The 20,373-nt window shown below is 49.6% G+C and overlaps 1 protein-coding gene across 1 annotated transcript in view; it reads right to left on the bottom strand.

Moving 5' to 3' along the window:
• Positions 1 to 407: 407 nt before the first annotated feature.
• The window catches only part of Stx8 (syntaxin 8), a 234,262-nt gene continuing 214,296 nt past the window's right edge, over positions 408 to 20,373 (bottom strand). Inside the window, exon 8 of the mRNA XM_021176854.2 lies at positions 408 to 581. Coding sequence (XP_021032513.2) covers positions 514 to 581 — 68 coding nt within the window. The 3' untranslated portion in view covers positions 408 to 513. The remainder of the gene's footprint in view (positions 582 to 20,373) is intronic.

The following is a 20,373-nucleotide window of genomic DNA, read 5'->3' as shown; positions in this document are numbered from 1 at the left end:
CAGAAATAGCCAGCACTGTTGGGCGTCTAAGCTTTGTGGGAAACTACACATGACGGCTGACAGAGAGGCTGTTGTCTTCTGTGTGGCTCTTGCCTTACGTAGATCTTGCTATCTGGACACACAGACACATGATCACCCACTCATTTGCACAAGGGCACGTGGCTTTCCCCAGTACAAGCAGCCCCAAGGTCACACACTGCCTATTAACATGACAGCCCTCAGGATGCCCAGCACACAGAGGGTGACTGGAATCCATTGGCAACTGTGGGACAATGGCCATCTGAGGGACTTCTGGCTACCAACAAAATCACTGACAGAAGACAGGAGACACAACTGGGCCAGTGCTCTAGGAAGGTCTCCAGAGCTGCTCAGCTCTGTTCTCTACCCAAACAACGTACACCAAGAGCCCAGAGCGGTGGAAAATTTATTGAGAGCATGTGTTATGTACCAAAAGGATGCTGGGCTTTCATTCGTAGTTGGCAGGTGTCACAGCGGGTGGTCCCTTTATTGCTATCAGTTGGTTGGCCACACTGCAACGACCACAATAGCCACGAGCAGCAATAAAATCACCATGATCATCCCTGCAAAAGAGAAGCAGAACATGCCTCTTTTAATGAGCCGCACCAGAAGAAAGCTTCACACTCTAGAAGTATGTGGAGAGAGGAGAGGGCAGTGAACACAGGCCAGGCTTTTCAGGCCGGTGGGCACAGCAGATGGGACTCCACGGAGCCTATAAGCAGCCATTGCCACCTTGAGAGCTGTGCCAATACTCCTGGATTGCAAGACAGAATCCTGGGAGGGCCAGGGTTAGGCCTGAGCATCTGGCTCTCGTGTGCACACCAAGCTCTCTGCTCTAGCTTTCCGGTGCCTCCTAAGTGACAAGCACAGATGCTATAGATGGCGCTCAGCTTTGTTACAGGGTTTAAAACTCTGAAACACTGACAGAGCAAAATGCCTAATGTTAACAGGTCATTGCTGCCTGCGGTCTATTTTTGTGCAACGAATAGTTTGGCTTATTTATTTTATTTTTTGAGACAGGATCTCGTGTGTCCCAGGCTGATCTTGAACTCACTTTGTAGCCAAGGATAACTTTGAACTTCTGATCTTTATGCCTCCAACTCCCAAGTGTTGGCATTCCAGACGTGTGTCACCACATCTGGTTTGTGTGGTGCTGGAGACTGTAATCCAGGGTCCTTTGTTTTGTTTTTGTTTTTCAAGACAGGATTTCCCTGTGCAACAGAGCCCTGGACTCACTCTGTAGGCTCACAGAGCTCTGCCTGCCTCTGCCTCCTGAGTATTGGGATTAAAGGTGTAAGCCACCATGGCCAACTAATCCAGGGTCTTGTACATACTCAGCGACCATTGTACCAGCCGAGTCACACCCTCAGGCCACTTTGACATTTTTAGTCACCACCAAAGTGAAAGAAGGAGCCGTGACAGCCTGTCCTCGGTCTCTAAAGCTTACACTATTTATCTGTTCCCTCGTAGAAGGGAGCCCCTGTTGCGTTACTGGATGTTACTGGATTCTGGCTTTCAGCCTCCAGATCTTTCGTCTAGGGAGTGCCTTCCTTTCTTCCTTGGGCACGACCTAGGCTCCTAGGATAGTTTTTTAGCTACTACTTCGGCATGCCTACAGTGAGAAGGTGTGTGCCCTTGGGTGATCTCAGAGATTCAGGAGATTGTTATCTTTTCATTCACATCTGCCTTGGGAAATGCTCCTGCCTGCCTGACTGCTCCCTCTCAGCAGGAGTCCCCGCTACGTAGTAGTTCTTCTGCAGCTCCAGACTGGAAAGCTGCTCCTGGCTGGGGTGAGAGCTTTATACCATGCAGTATCAGGAGAAGGAGAACAACAGGCAGGAGCCAGTGGCCAGGCTGAGGGGGCCACAGTGGGGCAAATTCTCGAAACTCCATGGCCTGGAATTCTCCTGGGAAGAGGGGCTGCTTGTTTGGGAACTATGCAGACAAGCCAGAGGGGCGCATGGCCACTGCAGCTTAGGCGGGCTCTGAGGGACAAGCTCTAGCTCGGCTGTGTACAGCAAAGGCTTCGCCAGAGGCCGGGGTGGCCAGTGGTGGAGATGCCACAGGTCTTGAAGTTTCAAGTCATAGTGATGATGGAGATGGTGGAATAAGCAGTGGAGGAGACACAGGAAGAGCTGATTCTCTAGGCAAGAGCGCCCATGGACTTCAGTTCATATGCTCTACGGGGAGAGGTCTTGAGCCTCAGCTGATGCGGAACATTGCAACACCAGCCTGAACCTGCCTTGCTCCTGACTTGGCCCGTTACCCACAGAGCTGGCAGAACTGGCTTTTGGATTGTGAATTTGATCAGGTTGCCTCTTTACTCAAAGGTCTGCAGTGACTCCAACGGAGGTCCAGACTCTCCTGTAGCCTACAAGGCCCGGCACAATCTGACTCACTGTCCTGCAGACCCTCTGAGCTCTAGCCAGCTGGCTTCCTTCACTTCAACATGGCACACCTCTGCTTTCGCTTCTGCCTGGTGGTTCTCTCTGGGGTCACTTCCCAGAGACCTCCTTGGTGACTTGCGGTCACTGGTGCTTTCTATAGCTTCACATCTCCAGGTAGGACTTAGCAACGTCACTGTTGAGAGGCTAGCTCTCATGTGTCCCCTCCCCTGGAAGGTTGGTGTCCACAGAAGGAACGTGCCTTCCTTCCCATTCGCTGCTGTATCGCAGGACCTAATGCAGAGCCCACACACAGAGACACCATACAGATGGAATAAATGAAGAAGCCCACTGAATGTTTGGAAGGGCAAGAAGAAACAGGAAGATACAGGAAGGGTACTGAGTAGAGAGGAAGAAACTGGGAAAACATGTCAAATAGGAAATTCAAAAATGGTCCAAACCAACCAACAAATATCACTGGTACATGGAGCCAAGTGTCTTAGGTTCTAGAAGTTCGAAGAGGACAGGAAGTTTCAGCTGAAGAGGTGGGGCCTATGAGAAAGAAATACAGTGTTGCCTTTTAAGGTGATAATGTGTCTACCACAGAAACTGAGTCAGACACATGGCACTTCAGTAGCAGCATGATGTGACACACACACACACACACACATCCCCCGAGAAGGGACACATACTTCCCTCTTGACACCTTAAACAGTAAGTTGATTGCATGCTATAAAGTAGGGGCTTATCCAAAGACAAAAAGGGAACTTCAACAGCAAAAACAAATAAGACTTTATATTTTAAATGCTTTCAGGCAAACACAAGTCCATTGAGAGGTCATTTTCAACAGTGTTAAGTTCCTCAGTGCTGGGTGCACTGAGGAAGTCATTTGTAGAGAAGAAGAAAGCGATAACTAAAAGCCAGCTGTGGCTTTGGGATCCTTTGGGCCACGAAGACTTGACTTAGTGGCCTGATCACAGCAACAGTGTTTGATCTGTGGTGACAGCTTCAGCACCCTTCTGGAAATGTCCTGGAAGTATGGATCCTTTCAAAGGCACTAAAGCTCAGCCCAGTTTGAGGTCAAAGCTAGTAACAAGGTCCGGGGCTCAGGACAAGAGGTATATTGCCTGGCTCACTGATCCGTAATTGGCCACTCTCTGTTCCGTATACAAGGAAGCAAAGGCTCTGGAGGGCTGCATGGGGACCCAGCCGAGTCTGCTCTCACCTGTGCTTTTAACCCCTTCCTAAACCATGGGGGCCCACCCAGGGCTCCTGACACCCAACAGAAGACAGGGTTCAGACCCTTTGGGGCTGAAAAACTAAGATACAATTCCTTTTCTTCATCTCCTTCTCTTTGTGCCTCTACTTTTTATGGTGGAAATACCACGCACGCACACACACAAAGTAAAAGCAGTGTGCACACACATACACACACACTTAGTAAAAGCAGCCAGGAACACTTACTGTCATGAACAAGGACTGGTTCTTGGCCAGTCTGCTTCCACGTGCACCTTCACTTGCCCCTGTGGCCAGAAGTGGGTCTCTGGTGTATATCACCCACAGGCTTACAGTAAGAGTCACTGACAGAAGAGGCCCCGTCACATAACCACGGCAGGCTCGAGCCTCCATCTTTCTGACATGGACAGTGGGTCTAAGTTTGCAGAATGGCCCATGAAACAACCTGAGCCATGCATACTGAATCAACTCTCAAAGACAGAAATTGGGGTGTTTTCTTTTTCCTCCTAATAGGGCTGCAGCCTCTGGGGCTCTTGCCATCCATCCCCAGCTAAGGAAATGTTTGACATTTCAGAACGAAACTGACAGTTGAACTCCTGGGAGCCTGCCAGCTTCTAAACAATGAGCGCTCTGGGCCCAGCCCTAGCTCAGAACACCTGCAAGGCTCAGCTTTGGGTCACTTCCTCTGCATTTCACTCAGCTCCTTCCATGGCACTGCCGGCACCTGGCCAGGCAGATGTTTGCTCCCAAGACTCAAGTGTCCCTTTGAGGGGTAGGCACAAGGTGCCAAGGGTCAGGTTACAAGGGTCGGGGAAATGTCCGTTTCCTTTGGTCAGTTTACCAGATGAGTACCCAACACTTGGGATATTTACAAGTCTAGCATATGGCAATTTAAAGAGATGTAAGAAAACAAACTCCCTTTCAGATTAGGAAGGGACATTAATTAACACCGTGGCTTTGGAACAGGGGCATGTTTTCTGAAGATTGTTCATCTGGATTAATGGCCCATGCTTCCCCCCACCACCACACACAACCCCAGTGAAACACTGGAAACCACTGAGTGACAGCATGTGCTGCCAACACCCCCACTGCAGCAGAGAGCAGGTAACTGCCCTCAGTGTTCACTGGATAGGTGGGGGGGAAAAGGAAAATTTGGAGGCCAGCTTTTCTAGGGAATGGTAGCCATTTTCACAAGGGCATTCTTGTCCAGAAGTTCTTTATATCCAGGGTTTGTCATAAGACAAGCCATCCTGACTCCCTGCTACTTGTTTTGAACCAAAATGCACATTCTCATTGCTTGCCTTGTGTGTCACACTGTGAAGAGTCGTGGCCAACAGGCCAGCCCCACACAGCCACCACCTGTGAGGATGAGACACGTGTGACTAACGCCTGCAGTGGATGAGTTTCCTCTCACAGTTGTGCTGTCAAAGGTGACATTTGCTTAAGCATTAACCAGTTGGTTCTTGCAAATCAAACACAGATTTTAGAAATATTTTATTTTAGTTTTGCAGCAGACTCTGGAGCCAAAGGTGGGGATTGAGCAGGACAAAAGACAGAACTGGGATATTTATTTTCAAAAGTTCATGTAAATGTCCCCTTGAATCCCAGTACTAGGTAAATAAGCCAAGAAAGAAGAGGACCGTGGGCGAAGATGAATGTGTTTGCTTTTTGCTCGTTTGAATTAATTGACAGCTGGAAAATGCAGCCTACTCTGACGCAGTCGATGCTACTTGCCTGCTCGTGGTGTGGACATCACAGCTTTCCACCAAGCGACCTCACAGCTCAGTGGGCCAGACAGCCAGACACTGGTGGGCAGGACAGCACTTCTCGCCTCGGTCTCATCCTTCCTGAGGATACTTTACCTCACGGGTGTACGTGTGTTAATTGCCTTTAGTAAAGTTTTCATTAAAACACCAGGCAAAGGCAAGAAGAGCCTCCAATGAGTTTGGTTTTGTTCTTGTCTGACATGCAAACCATCACTCCGAGCTTTTCTTTCTCTTTCTCGGCTGAGGTGGGGCGGCATCCTTCTCCATCTTCAGCATGTACGCATGTTTATATGCATATATGTACATGTGTGCAGGTCAGAGGACAACTTTAGGTGTCATTCCACAGGAGGTATCCACCTTTATTTCTCGAGACAGGGTCTCTCACAGGCATGGGACTTATCAGATCCGCTAGGCTGGTTGCAAGGTTTTATCAGCTGAGCTATCCCCTCAGCCCACCCTTAATCTATTTGGAGGCCACATTCTCCGGCTGGTCTTTCTACTCACTACCTTCTTCCACTCTCAGCTAACTCCAGAGCCACAGGCTCAATGCTCAGCAACGCTCACATGGTGTCTTCCATCAAGGCTGCTCAGTCTCATGTATCCTGCCTCTCCTGGAGACCAAGAAAACATTTTCAAGGGCACGTCTATGCAAGGCCATCCTCAGGAAGGATGGTCCTTTATCTTTAAGTTCTTCTCTTATGGATCCACCGGCCCACTACCCACATCATAGGATCTCTAAAAAAAGAGATCAACGCATAATCTGATGTAATGGAGGGAAACTGGCTTTATAATCAGGGACACGGGACTTCACCACCGAGTAGCTAAGATTCCTGGGTGTAAGGAGCCGCCTTCATATTCGCCATTACAAGATGGCGCTGATGGCACTGACACCCGTGTTCTAAGTAGTAAACAAGCAAGCTGCGCATGTGCCGGGGTAGCTTTCCACGCCATGTGCTCTGCCTTTCCCGTGACGACAACTCCGGCTGATGGGCTGCAGCCAATCAGGGAGTGACACGTCCGAGGCGGAGGACAGTCCTCCATAAAAGGGAGGGGGCTCCGCCATCTCTCTCTCTCTCTCTGGCTCTCTTCTCCACTGGCTCCTGATGGGGTAAGCAATAAAGTTTGTGCTGCAGAAGATTCCGGTTGCCCTGAGCGTGTTCTTACCAGGGGTAAGTAAAGCGGCGGGCAATACCTGGGCAATGTTCTCAACTCTTGAGTTTGGTTCTTTCATTTGTAAGAGGAGCACGGCAGGCACCTTATAAGGATTTGATATGACCAAGGCCATGGAGTTTCTGGAACGTCACTGGCTCTCAGTGTCTACCTACTGCCAAGAACAGTGTAGAGGAGATGCCCATGTCTGTGAATGTCCCACTAGACAGCGTGCGTCAGGGTAACGGCAGAGTCATGTCACTTATTCCAAAGAACATGAGGAGTGAAGGCAGAGGAACTCTAGGGTGACATTTGGTAGAAACAGAGACCAATTCTAACTGGGCCGGGCCACGATGATGGAGTCCAGGAAAGGTTGGAAGTTCACAGTGGAATATCTGGCAGCATCTACCTTGGTTATTAGCTACAGGAAGGGCAGCTGTGCTAGTTGATGCCGACTGGAGTCAAAAGGCAGGAAGAGCCCAGCCAAGTGGACGCCAGGTGAGAGAGGCTGTGAGAAGCTGAACTGGAAAAGTCTTGGAGGAAGTGGAGATCAGAGCCAGGGCACCGGCTGAGCCCAGAGGTGCAGCAAGAGAAGGTTAGAAAAAGCCAAAGGGGGACTTACTGCTAGACCCTGGGCAGTTGGGGAGGCATACAGGGAGGAAGTCATGGACTAGGGAGCCTGGAAGTTGTGGCTATTTGGGCAGAAAGGGGAATATTACTAATACCAGGGATACTGAGAATGACAACAGGCACACAAGGAGAACAGAAGTCACATGTAAGAATAATAAATAAATACATTAATATACCCATGCCTTTAATTGCAGCACTTAGGGAGTGGCAGAAACAGGTGGATCTCCAAAAGTTCAAAGCCAGCCTGGTCTACATAGTGAGTTCTAGGTCAGCTAGGGCTATGTAGCCAAACTTGTCTAAAAAGAAATGAGAAAATGTTTACAGTGGCCAAATCCTGCTACTCAGGCCACAGGGTAACCACTGGCGGGAAGAGCGGAGACTTGTACTCCCTAAAGGAGCCCCGTGATGGTAGCTGGCCAGCGGCAGAGCTGGCTTTGGGCAGAAGGCCCACGTCTCTGGTTGGAAGTATCTTGGAGCTGGGCTCAGCAAGCTGGGGAGTCCCTACAGGAGAGGGCAGGCTGGACTGGTCATTCAGGTCCCTGGAGAATGAAGGTAGCACAGCATGGTGTGGGACATGCAAGTGACAATGTGGCCCCTCAAAGGACCACACAGCAAGGCAAAAATCTGGCTAACATATAGCGCCTGTGCTTGTTTCGGTTCTGACTGAAAACAGAAATGCTGGGATAAACAGTGCTTAATCTTCACTTTGTCTCCTTGTTGTGTCAGGCTGGGTAACAATCAGGCCTTGTCTTTAGACAGCACCATGGTCTGCGGACCATGCAGAGGAAAGAAGGCAGCCTTCAGACGCCTTCCTGGTCCTTTTGCCTCTGCAGGCAGACTATCTAGTCCCTCTGCACGCCGCTTCCTCTGGATAATGTGGGACATGTGCACATTTCCCAGGGCTGCATGTGGTTTTGCCAGGATCTGGGATCTGGCATGCTGTTGCTGATGGCTGGTGACTTTACTTGCAGAAGAGCATCAGTCTCCTGAAGGCACTCAGCGTGCTCCTCCCTTAGCCCAGGCTTCAGAAAGGCCAGTGCTACCCAGGCGCAGCTGCGTGCTACATTTGTGCTGGGGTGACTCTGAGAGCACTGAGGCACCTTGCCCTCTCTTCTGGAGGCCCAGCCCCACCTGGAGCGAAGCTCCGAGTGCTGTCACCACAGAGACCAGGCAGCAGTGCTGGCAATGGTAGGGAAAGCCCTGGCAACATGGAAATAGAAATAGAAGGGGAGGTGACAGCAGTTCCAGAGACACATCTGGGGGCCAGAGGGAGCAGCCGCTCTCAGCAGGAAATGGGAAGCAATGAGGCCACCTGAAGTGGGGGAGGGGGAAGGAGAACTGGCCTAGAAACAGGAAATTAAAAGGAATTAAGACAGTGAAGGAGGTGGAGCAGAGGAGCTGGAGGGCAGCCTAATAACGGAAGGCAGGCTCTGGACCCAGGGCCCAGCACTCACTCGCTCAGCATCAGGGAGCTGTGGAGTGGAGGACTAGGCCCCAGGCCATGGTCTGGCCAGCAACAGAGACCCTGTGTGAGTACTCATCTCACTGGCCAGATGTTGGGTCATAATGAGAGGTAAGACTCGGTCAAGAGGTTCTAACCAACAAGAACAAGAGCACTGTCGAGAGTGCTCATAGTGCTCGTCCTGCATTGGGGAGGCTGAGGCAGGGGGATCATGAATTTGAGGTTATCCTGGGTTATATGGGAGACTTCATTATGTATTTTTCCAGTACTACCCAAGGGAGGATTTACTCAGGAGTGTGACGTGTATCCATAATGTTCACTGAGTGTGGACTCTGTGCACAACTTGCTCTTCACGGATCTGTCAGCCTCATGAGGGCAGCAGGAAACCACGCGCAAGTGGACCCACCTCCCAAAAGAAAGCAAACTCTGAAATGCTCATGTTCCCTAAAGGGGGTGAGCAAAAGCTCGGCCATTCTATGAGAGCTGCTTCCTGCACAGAGAGTGCTGAAGCTTCTAGGTCCTATCTGTGTTCCTAAAGTGTTGTTCATTTCTGAAGTAAGCTCATCTCAGCACTCAGCACCGTTCAACAGCAGAAACCAACTGCAAATAGAGAATCCTTCGCATCGGCAATCAAAGCAGCACATTAGGAGTTGTCAAGGCAATAATTTAAAGTCAGCTCTCCAGCGCATCAATACTTGCTAAGAAACATCCCCTGGTCGTGCTGTACGTTACACCTGGGAATGTGACTCTATCTGGCAGGAATTCAACTGTCTTGGAAAAGCCAGGCAGGAGCACTGTTATGGATATCTTGTTTTGACAATTCCCTCTGGACCGCATGTCAAAGATCTCTGGATGGTTCCAGCCAGGCTATGGATTCACTATAACAAACTCCTTCATTCATCCTGCTTAGACCAGGCTGTGCCACCTGGCACTAATTAGGGACACCTGGCAAGGTGACCCATTGTCACCTATCAGTGGAGAAAAGTGAAGTACCTGGACAGGGTTATGAGCTCTGAGGCGAGTGCATGAGTTCCAGACGCCAGGGAGGCATGTGAAAGGTGGCCTAGTGGCTCTGGCTCGTCACCCTGACCCTGCCTCTGTACGCACAGCTGACACACAATGCTGTCCAGAAGAGGTCACCAGGTAGCTTTTGCCAGAATTTTGTGCACCGAGTGGAGCACAGCCAGGGCTCAGGTGATAGCCCTGGCCACATTTAGGCAACAACAGACCCTTGACTTAGCCCTGAAGGTCCCTTAAACTTGGTTGGACAAGCCATCCCTTAAGTAACCCTAATCCTCCGAATACATTTCATGGTTTTTCTTGTTTTGCTTTGAGCCTACATGGACAATTGTGTCCTGTTTGCAACCGCACCCCTTCAGCAGACAGATCAGCAACAGGAATACCTCTCTGGAAGCGTCTGAGTGCAGCTTGTGAGTGTTTGCTTGCTATCAGTTTAGTCTCAAGAAGGCAGCTGGGAGGTGCTGCTCCCTGGAGCACGTGGCCTTGGGCTGCAGCTCCTGACTCTGAAGGAGTCCAGCTCCAAGTAGAAATCACTCTCAAGTACAGTGGCACCTTCCCCACCACAACTCCTTTTCCTGCACGGTCACATAGCCTTCCTTCAATGCTGTAAGTGCTCTCTAAATCAATGCTATAGATGCTGTTTGAAAAGTCAAGATGCAAAAAAAAAAAGATGGCTCCAGTTTGGAGGCAACAGGCACTTGGAGTAAATATCAGGGCATTACAGCTCGACCTCTGTAAACGCAGCCAACAAGAAAATGCTGGATGGACAGACTAATTGCTTAGGTCCCTCCTTCTCCAGGACACCCATGTACGGAGACCTCTGAGTGCCTGGTTCAGGCAGGTCCCAGGCAACTGCATGAGGGCCCTGCCATTTCTGTGCCTTTAGTGAAGGCCACATCCATTGACTTCATTAGTGCTGGGAACTTATGTGCACCTTGTATATATGCTATATACACCATCCAAGGGGCTGCTCAATAAATACCTAAGCGAATGACAGGTCCTCACTGCCGACATGACTTGGTAGGCAAGCACTGCGTAGCTAGTCTCTGGAAATCTGCCTTCTGCACCTACAGCAATGAACAGAGCCAGCCGGCAAAGCCGCTGCCCTCTTGACTTGATGCTGGAAGAGGCAGAGAAGTTGCAGAGACAAGTAGATAACTCAGTGTAGTGGAAGCTGTTACCAGCCAGGAAGAGAGGAGAGCTTCTTTCTTCCTGGTGGGAATCTAGGTGGCAGCTCAAAGCTGTCCCCTTTCTTCAGGTTTGAGGGCCACACAGGGAGGAGATGCTAAAGATGCTAATACTTTCTGGAAATGAATCATCCAACAATGGGGTAGGGAAGCGCGCTGCAGGTAAGAAAGAGGAGGGTGTCTTCCCATGTGGCATTAGGAAACTTCCAATTTTAAATGTTAATAGCATGGAAGCTTAGAAATAACACATTACGAGAGTTTCTTGGAATGAAGGGTGACGTAATGACAACTGGAAGCAGACAGGGAACTTATTATAGAAGGCTGGAGAGGAAGGCCTCGGCCGTGGAGTCCAGCACTTTGCAGGATGGGAGTTGTCAGGCAGGGATCTGGTTCCTGCCTAGTCTGTGGGGGACATGGGGTCTCATATGGAGTGGGAAGTAGTGTGCTTGCTGTTCCTTGGATAGCTGCTATTCATCAAGTGGCCCACTTTGACTGTTCTATGCCTAAATGAAAACTATACTTCTTAAGTTGATGGCTGCTTTTATTAGGGGCCGTTTCACTTCATCACGGCACTGGCAGAGAGCTGCAGAGTCCTGGCCACCAGCTGGTCTCTGAAATTGAGAGGAAGCCAGGTTGAGGTTGTAGAAGTAAGATGCAATTAATAGATGCAAGATGTCACCCTATGCTTGGAAGACCTGGGGTAAATTCATGAGGGTGATGGTGGGGTTGCCAGACCATTTCCAGAGCTCTGTCACCCTGCAGGCCTGCCCCAGCTAGCCTCAGCATTCCTTTGGCCCCTAAGATGACGTGAATTACATTTGGAGCCAAGGGCCACAGTGGCAAGGATACTGTGGCAAGAAAGGCAACTGTTAAGGGATATGGGAGGAAAGAAAAGAAAAAGGCCAGCAAAAGGATAGCCAGATACCTCTCCTGTGAAAAGCCCAGTCTCCTTTCAGACACCTGGGACCTATGCTGTAACCTATTTGTTGTGGTCATGAAGCTTGTTCCCATCACATGAGAAAAGTTCAAAGGTCATTAGCTTTTAAGTGGACACCGTGAGGTAGTCTGAGCTCTCTCACCCATCATCTTCGTGATATGTCATAGTATGTCACCTTCCACCTGTACAGCAATGGGAGGTCCATGACATATGCACATGCGTATGAATGCGAGGTTTCCCTCTGTGCACCAAGGCAGCATGGGAGAGGCCTCTGGGCAGTGCTGGGCAGCCTCCCATCCTTGGGCCTGACCATTCTCAGAAAAGCTGGAGCTAGCTTTTCTAGGAAACTTTCTCTCCCTTACTCTTCCCCAGTTGTATCATGAAAACGGATTTCAAAAGGTTCACAAAATCCTCTAACACTCTGCATGTGTGTAAAAATGACTAAATAAAGAGCCTATAGATACAGGAGAATTCATATGTGGTCTGTGGGAAGTATGATGGTTTAATCTTCATCTTTGACAGCATTTTCAGAGATGATTAACTGTTGGGGCATAAACAGGGGAAGACCCACTCTGAAGTGGGTGGCAGCATCCTATGGGCCGTGGTCTCAGGCTAAAGCAAGAGGAGAAAGACAGGTGAGTGTTGGCAGCCCATCTCTGTCTCCTGAAATGTCCAGATGTGATCGAGCAGCCTCTGCCACCAAGCCTTCACCACCAGGATGGACTGCAGACTCTCAAACTGTGAGCCACAATGCATCCTTCTTCCTCAAGCTGCTTTCTGTTAGTCTATCTATTGCATCAACCGGAAAAATAACTAATAAAGAAAGGACACACATCTCACTGTGCCCAAGTGCTTGTCTCCCTAAGATTCGGTTCACAACTTTAATGCTAAAGCTATCCAATGAGAAGCTTGGCGGCAGGAATGGAATGAAGAGTACACCTGGATAGCTTCTCGTTGGCAGGATGAGAGCTATCAGCTTTGTGAGCTCCGTGGGACCCAGCATGGTTGGTACAACGAGAACAAGAAAAGACATTCCAGCTGGGTTCCACATCAGCTCATGGGGAAAGGGTCCTTTTCTTAGAGCAGCATTAGAGCTTACAGGCCAGTCTAGGAAACCACAGGAGGGATAGGCCAGCCAGGCTGCGGGGCTCTCCAATGAGCATGTGGTACGAATACAGGCTTTTCACACTACCGAGCGAAGGAACCTGTGCAGTCAGCATGGGGGACTTGCAACGATGCACCTCCATTCACTACTATCCTCAAACGCTCTTCACTCCTTCTCAAGATGCCCTTCTATGAACAGCATGTCATCTGGGATCCCTAAAATTTGTCCTTCACACAGGGTAGCTTCTAATGATGTTACTGCAGCATGTGCCAAGTGACACTGCAGGGCTAGAACTAGGGACCTCCACCTTCGTGGCCTGAGATATATACCTCAGGTAAGCATTTGGAGGGGACCAGACAGTGCTTCTAACTGAATCTTCTAGAAACACAGACAAGCTGCCAGATCCTAAGTGCAAAGCTATGGTTGGCTGAAACACTTATGCAGAGACTCTGCCGGCAAGGAGGATGTAAGGTGGGAGGGCGCACTGCGTCAGAGCTGGAAGCCTGGGGACAGCTGTGTTCCCTAAGCAAGAAGTAGGCCTTGAGTCTCCTCAGAGGACCTGGCAAACAAGGGGGAAGTCTTTTTCTCTCTGCAGTGTGGAGGGCTGCAGTTCCTGGGAGCACATGTGCGTAGCGTGTGTGAGGCCCTGGGTTTGATCCCCAAAGCTGGTTAGACAAATTAATAAATGAAGATATTTGGTATGTAAGAGACCAAAATACGTCAGAAATGTATGGTTACAACAGAGGTCACAGTGGTAAAGGACACATGATTAAGTGGTACGCCAATACCAGGGATGTGCCTGTCATGTGACATGGGGCAAATACAAATACCAGCCTTCCAAGGGCATGGCTCTCTGTGCTAAAATAAAAGGGGTTTGAGACTAGTAATTAAGGTGCTCTCATCAGCGCCTGCCTGTCTGCTCGTCTGGAAAGAAAGGTGCAGTAGATGATCGGGAATGTCAGATCTGGTTTAGAGATGTTTGCTGGCTTTGTTACACATGACCTGTGAGTTATGTCAGATGTCATAGGACATCCCCAGCAGAACAATCAGGTTTCCCAGGTGGCCTCCCACTCTCAATATGCCATGCTTGCCTGCACCTCTGGGCTTGGCATGGGTCTTCTGAGCTCACACTGCTCAGAGTCTCGGCTCAAGAGGACCCCACCTCACCCCACCCCCACGAACCCCAAACAGACTCTTCTCCGTAAGCTCACTGCATCTTAGATCTGCTTTTCCTATGCCTCTGTATACAGATCGTGTACAATGCAAAGTATTAACTTCATCAAGTTAGCAGTTAATTGAGCTAGTGAGTTACTAGTTGTCACAGTTGAATTCTTTAAGCCAGCAGGCCGTGCTTTGCTGTGACTGCTCTTCTGCCTGTTACCACACACTTGTGCACAGACGCCCTCTGATCCCATGCTGTAACCCTAGTGAGAATTTTATCATTGTGTGACTTTATCACTAGGTCCCTGGGTAAACATTATATAGTGTATTTGCACAGACTAGACATGGCTATATCACTGCATGATTAAATCTTTGGGGACCAGATTTGATCTTTCATTGACTAAATGTCATTATATAGTGCAGGGTTACATACAGTCAACATTTATTTCTGTTTTGGCTGAATGGGCAGAAGTGCATAACTTAGACTCACTCTGTGGAATATTAGGAGTCAGAATAGACTTCAAGTGACTTTCTGACTCAGTGGCAGTTACCAAACAGTATCGGGAACAGAGTAACTGCTCAATAAACACGTGTTGACTGAGTGACTGAATAAGCAGTGGAACTGTGGACAGAGAAGTTATTAAGTTAATTAAGAGGTTCTTGTCGGGATGAACTACAAAGAGGCTAAAACACTTTCCAAATGCAAAATCAGCATATTCCACATTTGTGGCTAGCGACCCAGGCGTGAACTTCTAGGGAGACAGAGTCTGTTCTTCCTTTCAAATCAATGGCTGTGTCTAGCTTTCGGTACAGTGGAGGGCTGCAGCAGCCGCTCACAGGTTTCCTGCTGGGATGATGTGAACTCACACCCTGCTACTTATGAACCAGACAGCCTCGCTTCATAGCTCACCTGTTCCCTGGACCTTGTTTTGTTTTGTTTTGTTTTGTTTTGTGTTTTTCGAGACAGGGTTTCCCTGTGTAGCCCTGGCGTGTCCTGGAACTCACTCTGTAGACCAGGCTGGTCTTGAACTCAGAAATCTGCCTGCCTCTGCCTCCCAAGTGCTGGGATTAAAGGCATGCGTCACCACCGCCCGGTTTCCTGAACCTTTTTATCATCCTTTCTTTGAAGACAGTCTTGAGAAAAAGTTACTAAAAACTACCTGCAGTGGGAGAGTTGATGCTGTGGAGCTCTGAGGAGCTTTGCCCCAGGGAACAGGGCCAGGCTCAGCGGCTCACCCAAGACCTTGTGAGAAATGCAACTTCCAGTCATGCCTCTGAGTCTGTGTGAAAGGTTTCTCCTGGTCCTGACAACAGATGCACACTCACATGAAAGAAAGAACACTCCCCTTCCTCAGGGCACCAGACAGGAACCAGCCAGGAGGCCTCGCCAGGAGCCCTAACCAGGAGGCAGGTCACTGTGCCAGGGTCGAGGCAAGACCAGTCTCTGATGATAAAGCCTCATGAAAACCAGGCTATCCCAGAATGTGTCCGACACACAGACTGTCACAAACCAACCCCCATGCAACATCCCCTCAGCCTCATTTCTTCCTGAGGAGGTCTGCAGGCCAAGAGCAGCAGTTGGCAGGGCCAAAGGACTGTTCCTGTTCACAACAAAGAGATTCCAGGAAACATGTCCACCGGATTGCCAGACTTTCCATCCAGCACCAGGGAGCCTGCTCGGAGTTCCTACTCTTCGTCTTCATAGAGGGAGGGCCTAAACGAGGAAGGACAGACTAGGATCTACCAAGCAGAAGAGAAAAGGATGCCTTTAGTTCCCAACATGACGTCTGGGCCACGGTGACAGTCATTTCTCATATCAGATTCCTCTTTTTTATAACATTTGCATTTTCAAGCCCTGAGAGAACACATGGAAGATTCTAACTGTCCACTAGTCAGGGGAGGAGGGCCCTTCTCACCCTGGTGAGGCTAGCCACCATTGCCTGCCACTCCAGAGGACACCCACAGCTAGCCTCCCATGAGAGGCAGTTGGAAGGCTCAGGCAGCCCCCCCAAGCTCCCCTCCCAGTGAGCTGAGGCATTCTGGAGTACTGTGGTTGAGGAAACGGGAGAGGGAGTGCCCAGTGATTACTTCCTCATGGTCCCTGCATTCTTCACGCCTATTGCCTGCGCCCCCCGGAACACATCTGCATTCTTGATAGTGAAATTGCAATGTAAGTTCTGTCCCCTCTGAGCACTCTTTATGGGCACACTGAGATATCCTAGGAGCAAGCTTGGCCTTTCCTCTCTTCTCTCCCCTCCTCCCTACTGCCACGCTCTGCGGGCCATTCCGAGTTCTCTTTCTAAGAATGTAATAAACATTTCAGCACGATCTTTTCAATCCACATTATTTATAATATTCTGGACATCCATTGAGCCTGGCTAGAAAGCTGAGCAATAAATCAAACTTAACAACAATAACAACCCAAAAAGGGGGGGGGGAGAAGGGGATCACCCTTGGAGGGGCTTGAACCTGAGATGTTCCATTACCCCAAGGGTTTCGTTATGTTCAGGAAAGTGAGGTGGGGAGGAGCCTGGGGTTTAGGATGACATGGAGTCGGGAATTAGAATCCACAGGCATAATCATAACTTTGTATAGTCCTCAAACGAGCTCACCTCTCAGGGGTGCCATGGGGGTAAATGAGATACGTGGGAAGCACTCTGAATGCCTCAAAGAAAAGCAACTGAACCCAGTTCTCCTTGCTGAGTCCCAAAGGTCATCTTCTCCAAAGAGAGGGGGACCAAGGACCCCCTCCTCTCCTGGAGCTGCTGTCACTGCTCATTAATGTCCCTTCGACTTCCAGTAAGGTTGGGGGAGACAATGAGGAGGCAAGCAGCAAGTTTAGGACAACCTGGTCCCCAGGTCTGCTCCAGCCCCCACCCTGGAGAGGGGACTCTTCTCCCACTGCCAGAGAGGACTGTGCCAGGCCACACACAGACAGAGGGCTCACTGCCGAGAAGTCTGGTCCTGCTTGGGTGGGACATGGACATAGGAAATCCAAGCCTCGTGGAGCGGGCCTGTGTTTACGTGGCTAGACCTCAGCTTGGCAGCTGCAGGGGTATATAGTCTGCATTCTGGGACCACTCCACGGGGGTCCTCTTGTCAGTTTCCTGGATATGGGATGCTGCTTCTCTTCCATTTCTTTGGATGTGCCGAATGTAAGATTAGAGTCATCCGGTTACAGCCCACACACTTAACAAACAGTCTAACGCTGGTTTGGGGAAATGACGGTGACTAGTCCTTGGCCACGAACCTCCACCTGCTTGCTGGCTAGAGTCAAGCAACCTCTAGATGCGATTAGATACTGGCTTTGCTTTCCACCATCACTCTACCAATGAATGTTTAAAGCAGCTAATGTGATACACACATCTGTTTAAACGAGGCTGTCAGGGCCACGGCAGCTTCTCCACAAAGTCTAGCAGGACTCAGAAAGCACCCACGTCTTCATTACTCAGCCTTAAAATTGACGCCTGCCTGCATGGAAATGCCATTTCTACTGTTCTGAGAATGCCACATCTTCCGGCCTGCAGCCTGCAAGGCTGAGCCCTTTCCCCAGGCCTCTTGGACCCCTTCCCTGGGCTTCCCACTCTCCCTTGGTCTGTGAGGACACTTTCCCCTGAGCCATGGGGCTCTTCTGTTCTCACTTCCCATCACCTCTACTCAGAGAACTCGTCCAGCTGTTGGAGGGACGCCATTGCCACCCTATGACCCCACCATTAGTGCCCTCTTCCCGACAATGGCAATCTACTCTTCCCTCTTAGAATTTACATCTGCCATCTCTCTGCTCGGACAGTAAGACACCATCAAGCTGTGACTTTTTCCAAACAACGGGACGGCAGTGTGTTAAGTATGTATACGTAGCACGTATACAATCACTAGGAGTCTGCTCAGTGAACACTTTCATACTGAGAAAAGCTTTGCCATTTGTGTGTCATGGCATACCCATAGACTTCCCAACGGATCTGTTCTGATCCAAATGCTGGCAGAAGGGCCAGTCAAGGTGTAGGATGTAGGACTCTTGGTTTATACATCAAGCCATGGTGACTTGGGCATACACAGTGAAGCTTGCCCACCCGTAGCCTAGCATGTGATTAAGCATCGAGTGTTCATGGGAAATACAGCATCCGGCAGGCCGACCCCATGTGCCTCCTCACAGTGAACATGACCTCTCTGAGAAACCTATCATTTGTGTGGGTGTGTGTGGAAATGTGATTCTCTAGGGCCCTACCACCAAAGATTATCAAATAACACCTTTAATTATAGACCTATATCTTATAGCATAAATTGTGACTAAAGAATAAATTTCTTGGGGCAAGATTTTTGGTCATGAGTGGGAATGGGAACCTTCCCAACACTTCTGAAATGAGAACTTTTAAGTCATTGGAGAATAAACTTGCAGCCAGGGTCACCTTCCCCACCCATCCCCGGCACACAGCCCTGCGCTAAGCAGGAATTAGGATGAGCATCTCCATGACTTCAGCCAACTACAGAGCACCCTCTCTTCTAGTGAAGGGCTCTGAACTGCTGGGGGACCTCCCACAATTTCTCACATAAAGATCTGAGGCTCTGTGGAGACAGGCTGAGGATAGAAGGAGCTGGCAATGCATGACAAAGTTGGTGAAGACTGTGGGTGGGGACAAGGCAAAGTAAAGAGAAGCCTACCAGGCTCCATCCCCTACTAAGCCACTCTGTCCCAGGCAGGCACAAGACAGACACCTGTCCCCAAAGAATTTGCAAGGTAGCCAGGGAGACAGACATTCAAATAATCACACAGAGAAGCAATTGGGTAAAAGGTAATTGGAAACAAGGATTCCTGAAAAGAACTAAGGCAGTGAGGCTGTCAGACCAGAGACCATGCCAGCAGGAGGGAGCAGTTAAATATCCAGAGATTTGCAGAACTTTCAGTTTCAGAGCCTTCTGGCTGGAACAGGCTGCGACAAAGGGAGGCATCAAGGCAAATCTGGAAAGTCAAGACTAATTCCTGCAGTACCTGGAGGCCATGATCAGAAGCTCCATTTGGCTCTAAGTACCTGGGAAGCCACTGGAGAGTAGGCAGGAATGGCAGTACCATATATGTGGTTATCTGTATGGAAAATGGACAGGAGGAACCATTCAAGTCTGTAAGACCTGCCTGAGCTAACCACTTCAAAGGACTGCTCGAGAGTCTGACCACAGAATCCAGGCAAGCTAATGTGTGGCACTGGACTGGCGGCAGGAGAGATGCACATGTGAGAATTGAATATCAGGGCTTCCTTTTGGGTAAATAAGGCAGAGGACCAGGCTGGAAAAGAGAGATGTGAGCTCTGTTTTAGTAACTGGGTCAGTGGCATGTTACTTACTAGGGACATGCTGTGATGGATCTGGTATGCTGCAGATATGGATATCAGATACACAGTCCAGTGGAACTCAGAGGAGAGGTGACAAAGATCAGAGGAGGAGGCATCAAAGAGCAGTAGGAGTGGGAGAGGAGCAGCAGGAGTGAGCGGGCGGAACTGTGGAGAAAGTGAGGAGGGGAGGGGGCTTTGTGAGGACACCAAGCTTTACTAAGGTTGGCAAAGGGGACTGAAAGAAGCCTATGGCTTTGTCCCCCTGGGAAGGATACCAGCAGTGGCAGTGGTGGCTATGTCAGCGGTGGTGGTGGTGGCAGCAGCAGCAGCAGCAGGTACTGCTGTACACCAAGCACCAAGCTCTTCATCTTTTAGCACACCGCAGCCTGGCAATGCTGGCACTATCACCAAGGTCACCACTATGCCATCTGAAGTTCAAATGCATTTTCTCTTTAGAGTTGGGTTTGGGATTTGAAGCCAGGTTTGATTAGCTACAAGGAGTTTATGAAAATGTACACACTACAGATAAGGAACTAAGAAGATGATCATGGTGGGGCCAGGTGGGACCTTTAAGAGGGGATTAGGACTTGTGGGCTGTGGACTTAAGAATGTGTTAGCTGGGCAGTGGCGGCACACGCCATCAGTCCCAGCACTTGGGAGGCAGAGGCAGGTGGATTTCTGAGTTCGAGGCCACCCTGGTCTACAGAGTGAGTTCCAGGACAGCCAGGATTATACAGAGAAACCCTGTCTCAAAAAACCAAAAAAAGAAAAAGAAAAAGAAAACAAAGCAAAGAATGCATTAGTAGGTTATCTGGAGATTAGATAGGTCATAGAAGCCAGTTTGGCTTTCTCTCTTAGACATATTTCTGTTTTCATGTAGTGCCCTGTGCTGCCTAGGTCTCTATTGCATCCCTACTGGCAAGAAGGCTCTCAGTCTATGCAGTTCCTTAGTGGTGCACTGTTCAGCCTTCAGAAGTGTAAGCTACATAAACCT

Source organism: Mus caroli, chromosome 11 (assembly GCF_900094665.2).
Source record: "Mus caroli chromosome 11, CAROLI_EIJ_v1.1, whole genome shotgun sequence".
NCBI classification, from domain to species: Eukaryota; Metazoa; Chordata; class Mammalia; order Rodentia; family Muridae; genus Mus; species Mus caroli.
Note: the sequence above shows the minus strand (reverse complement) of the source record. Positions and strands in the feature narration are given on the sequence as shown.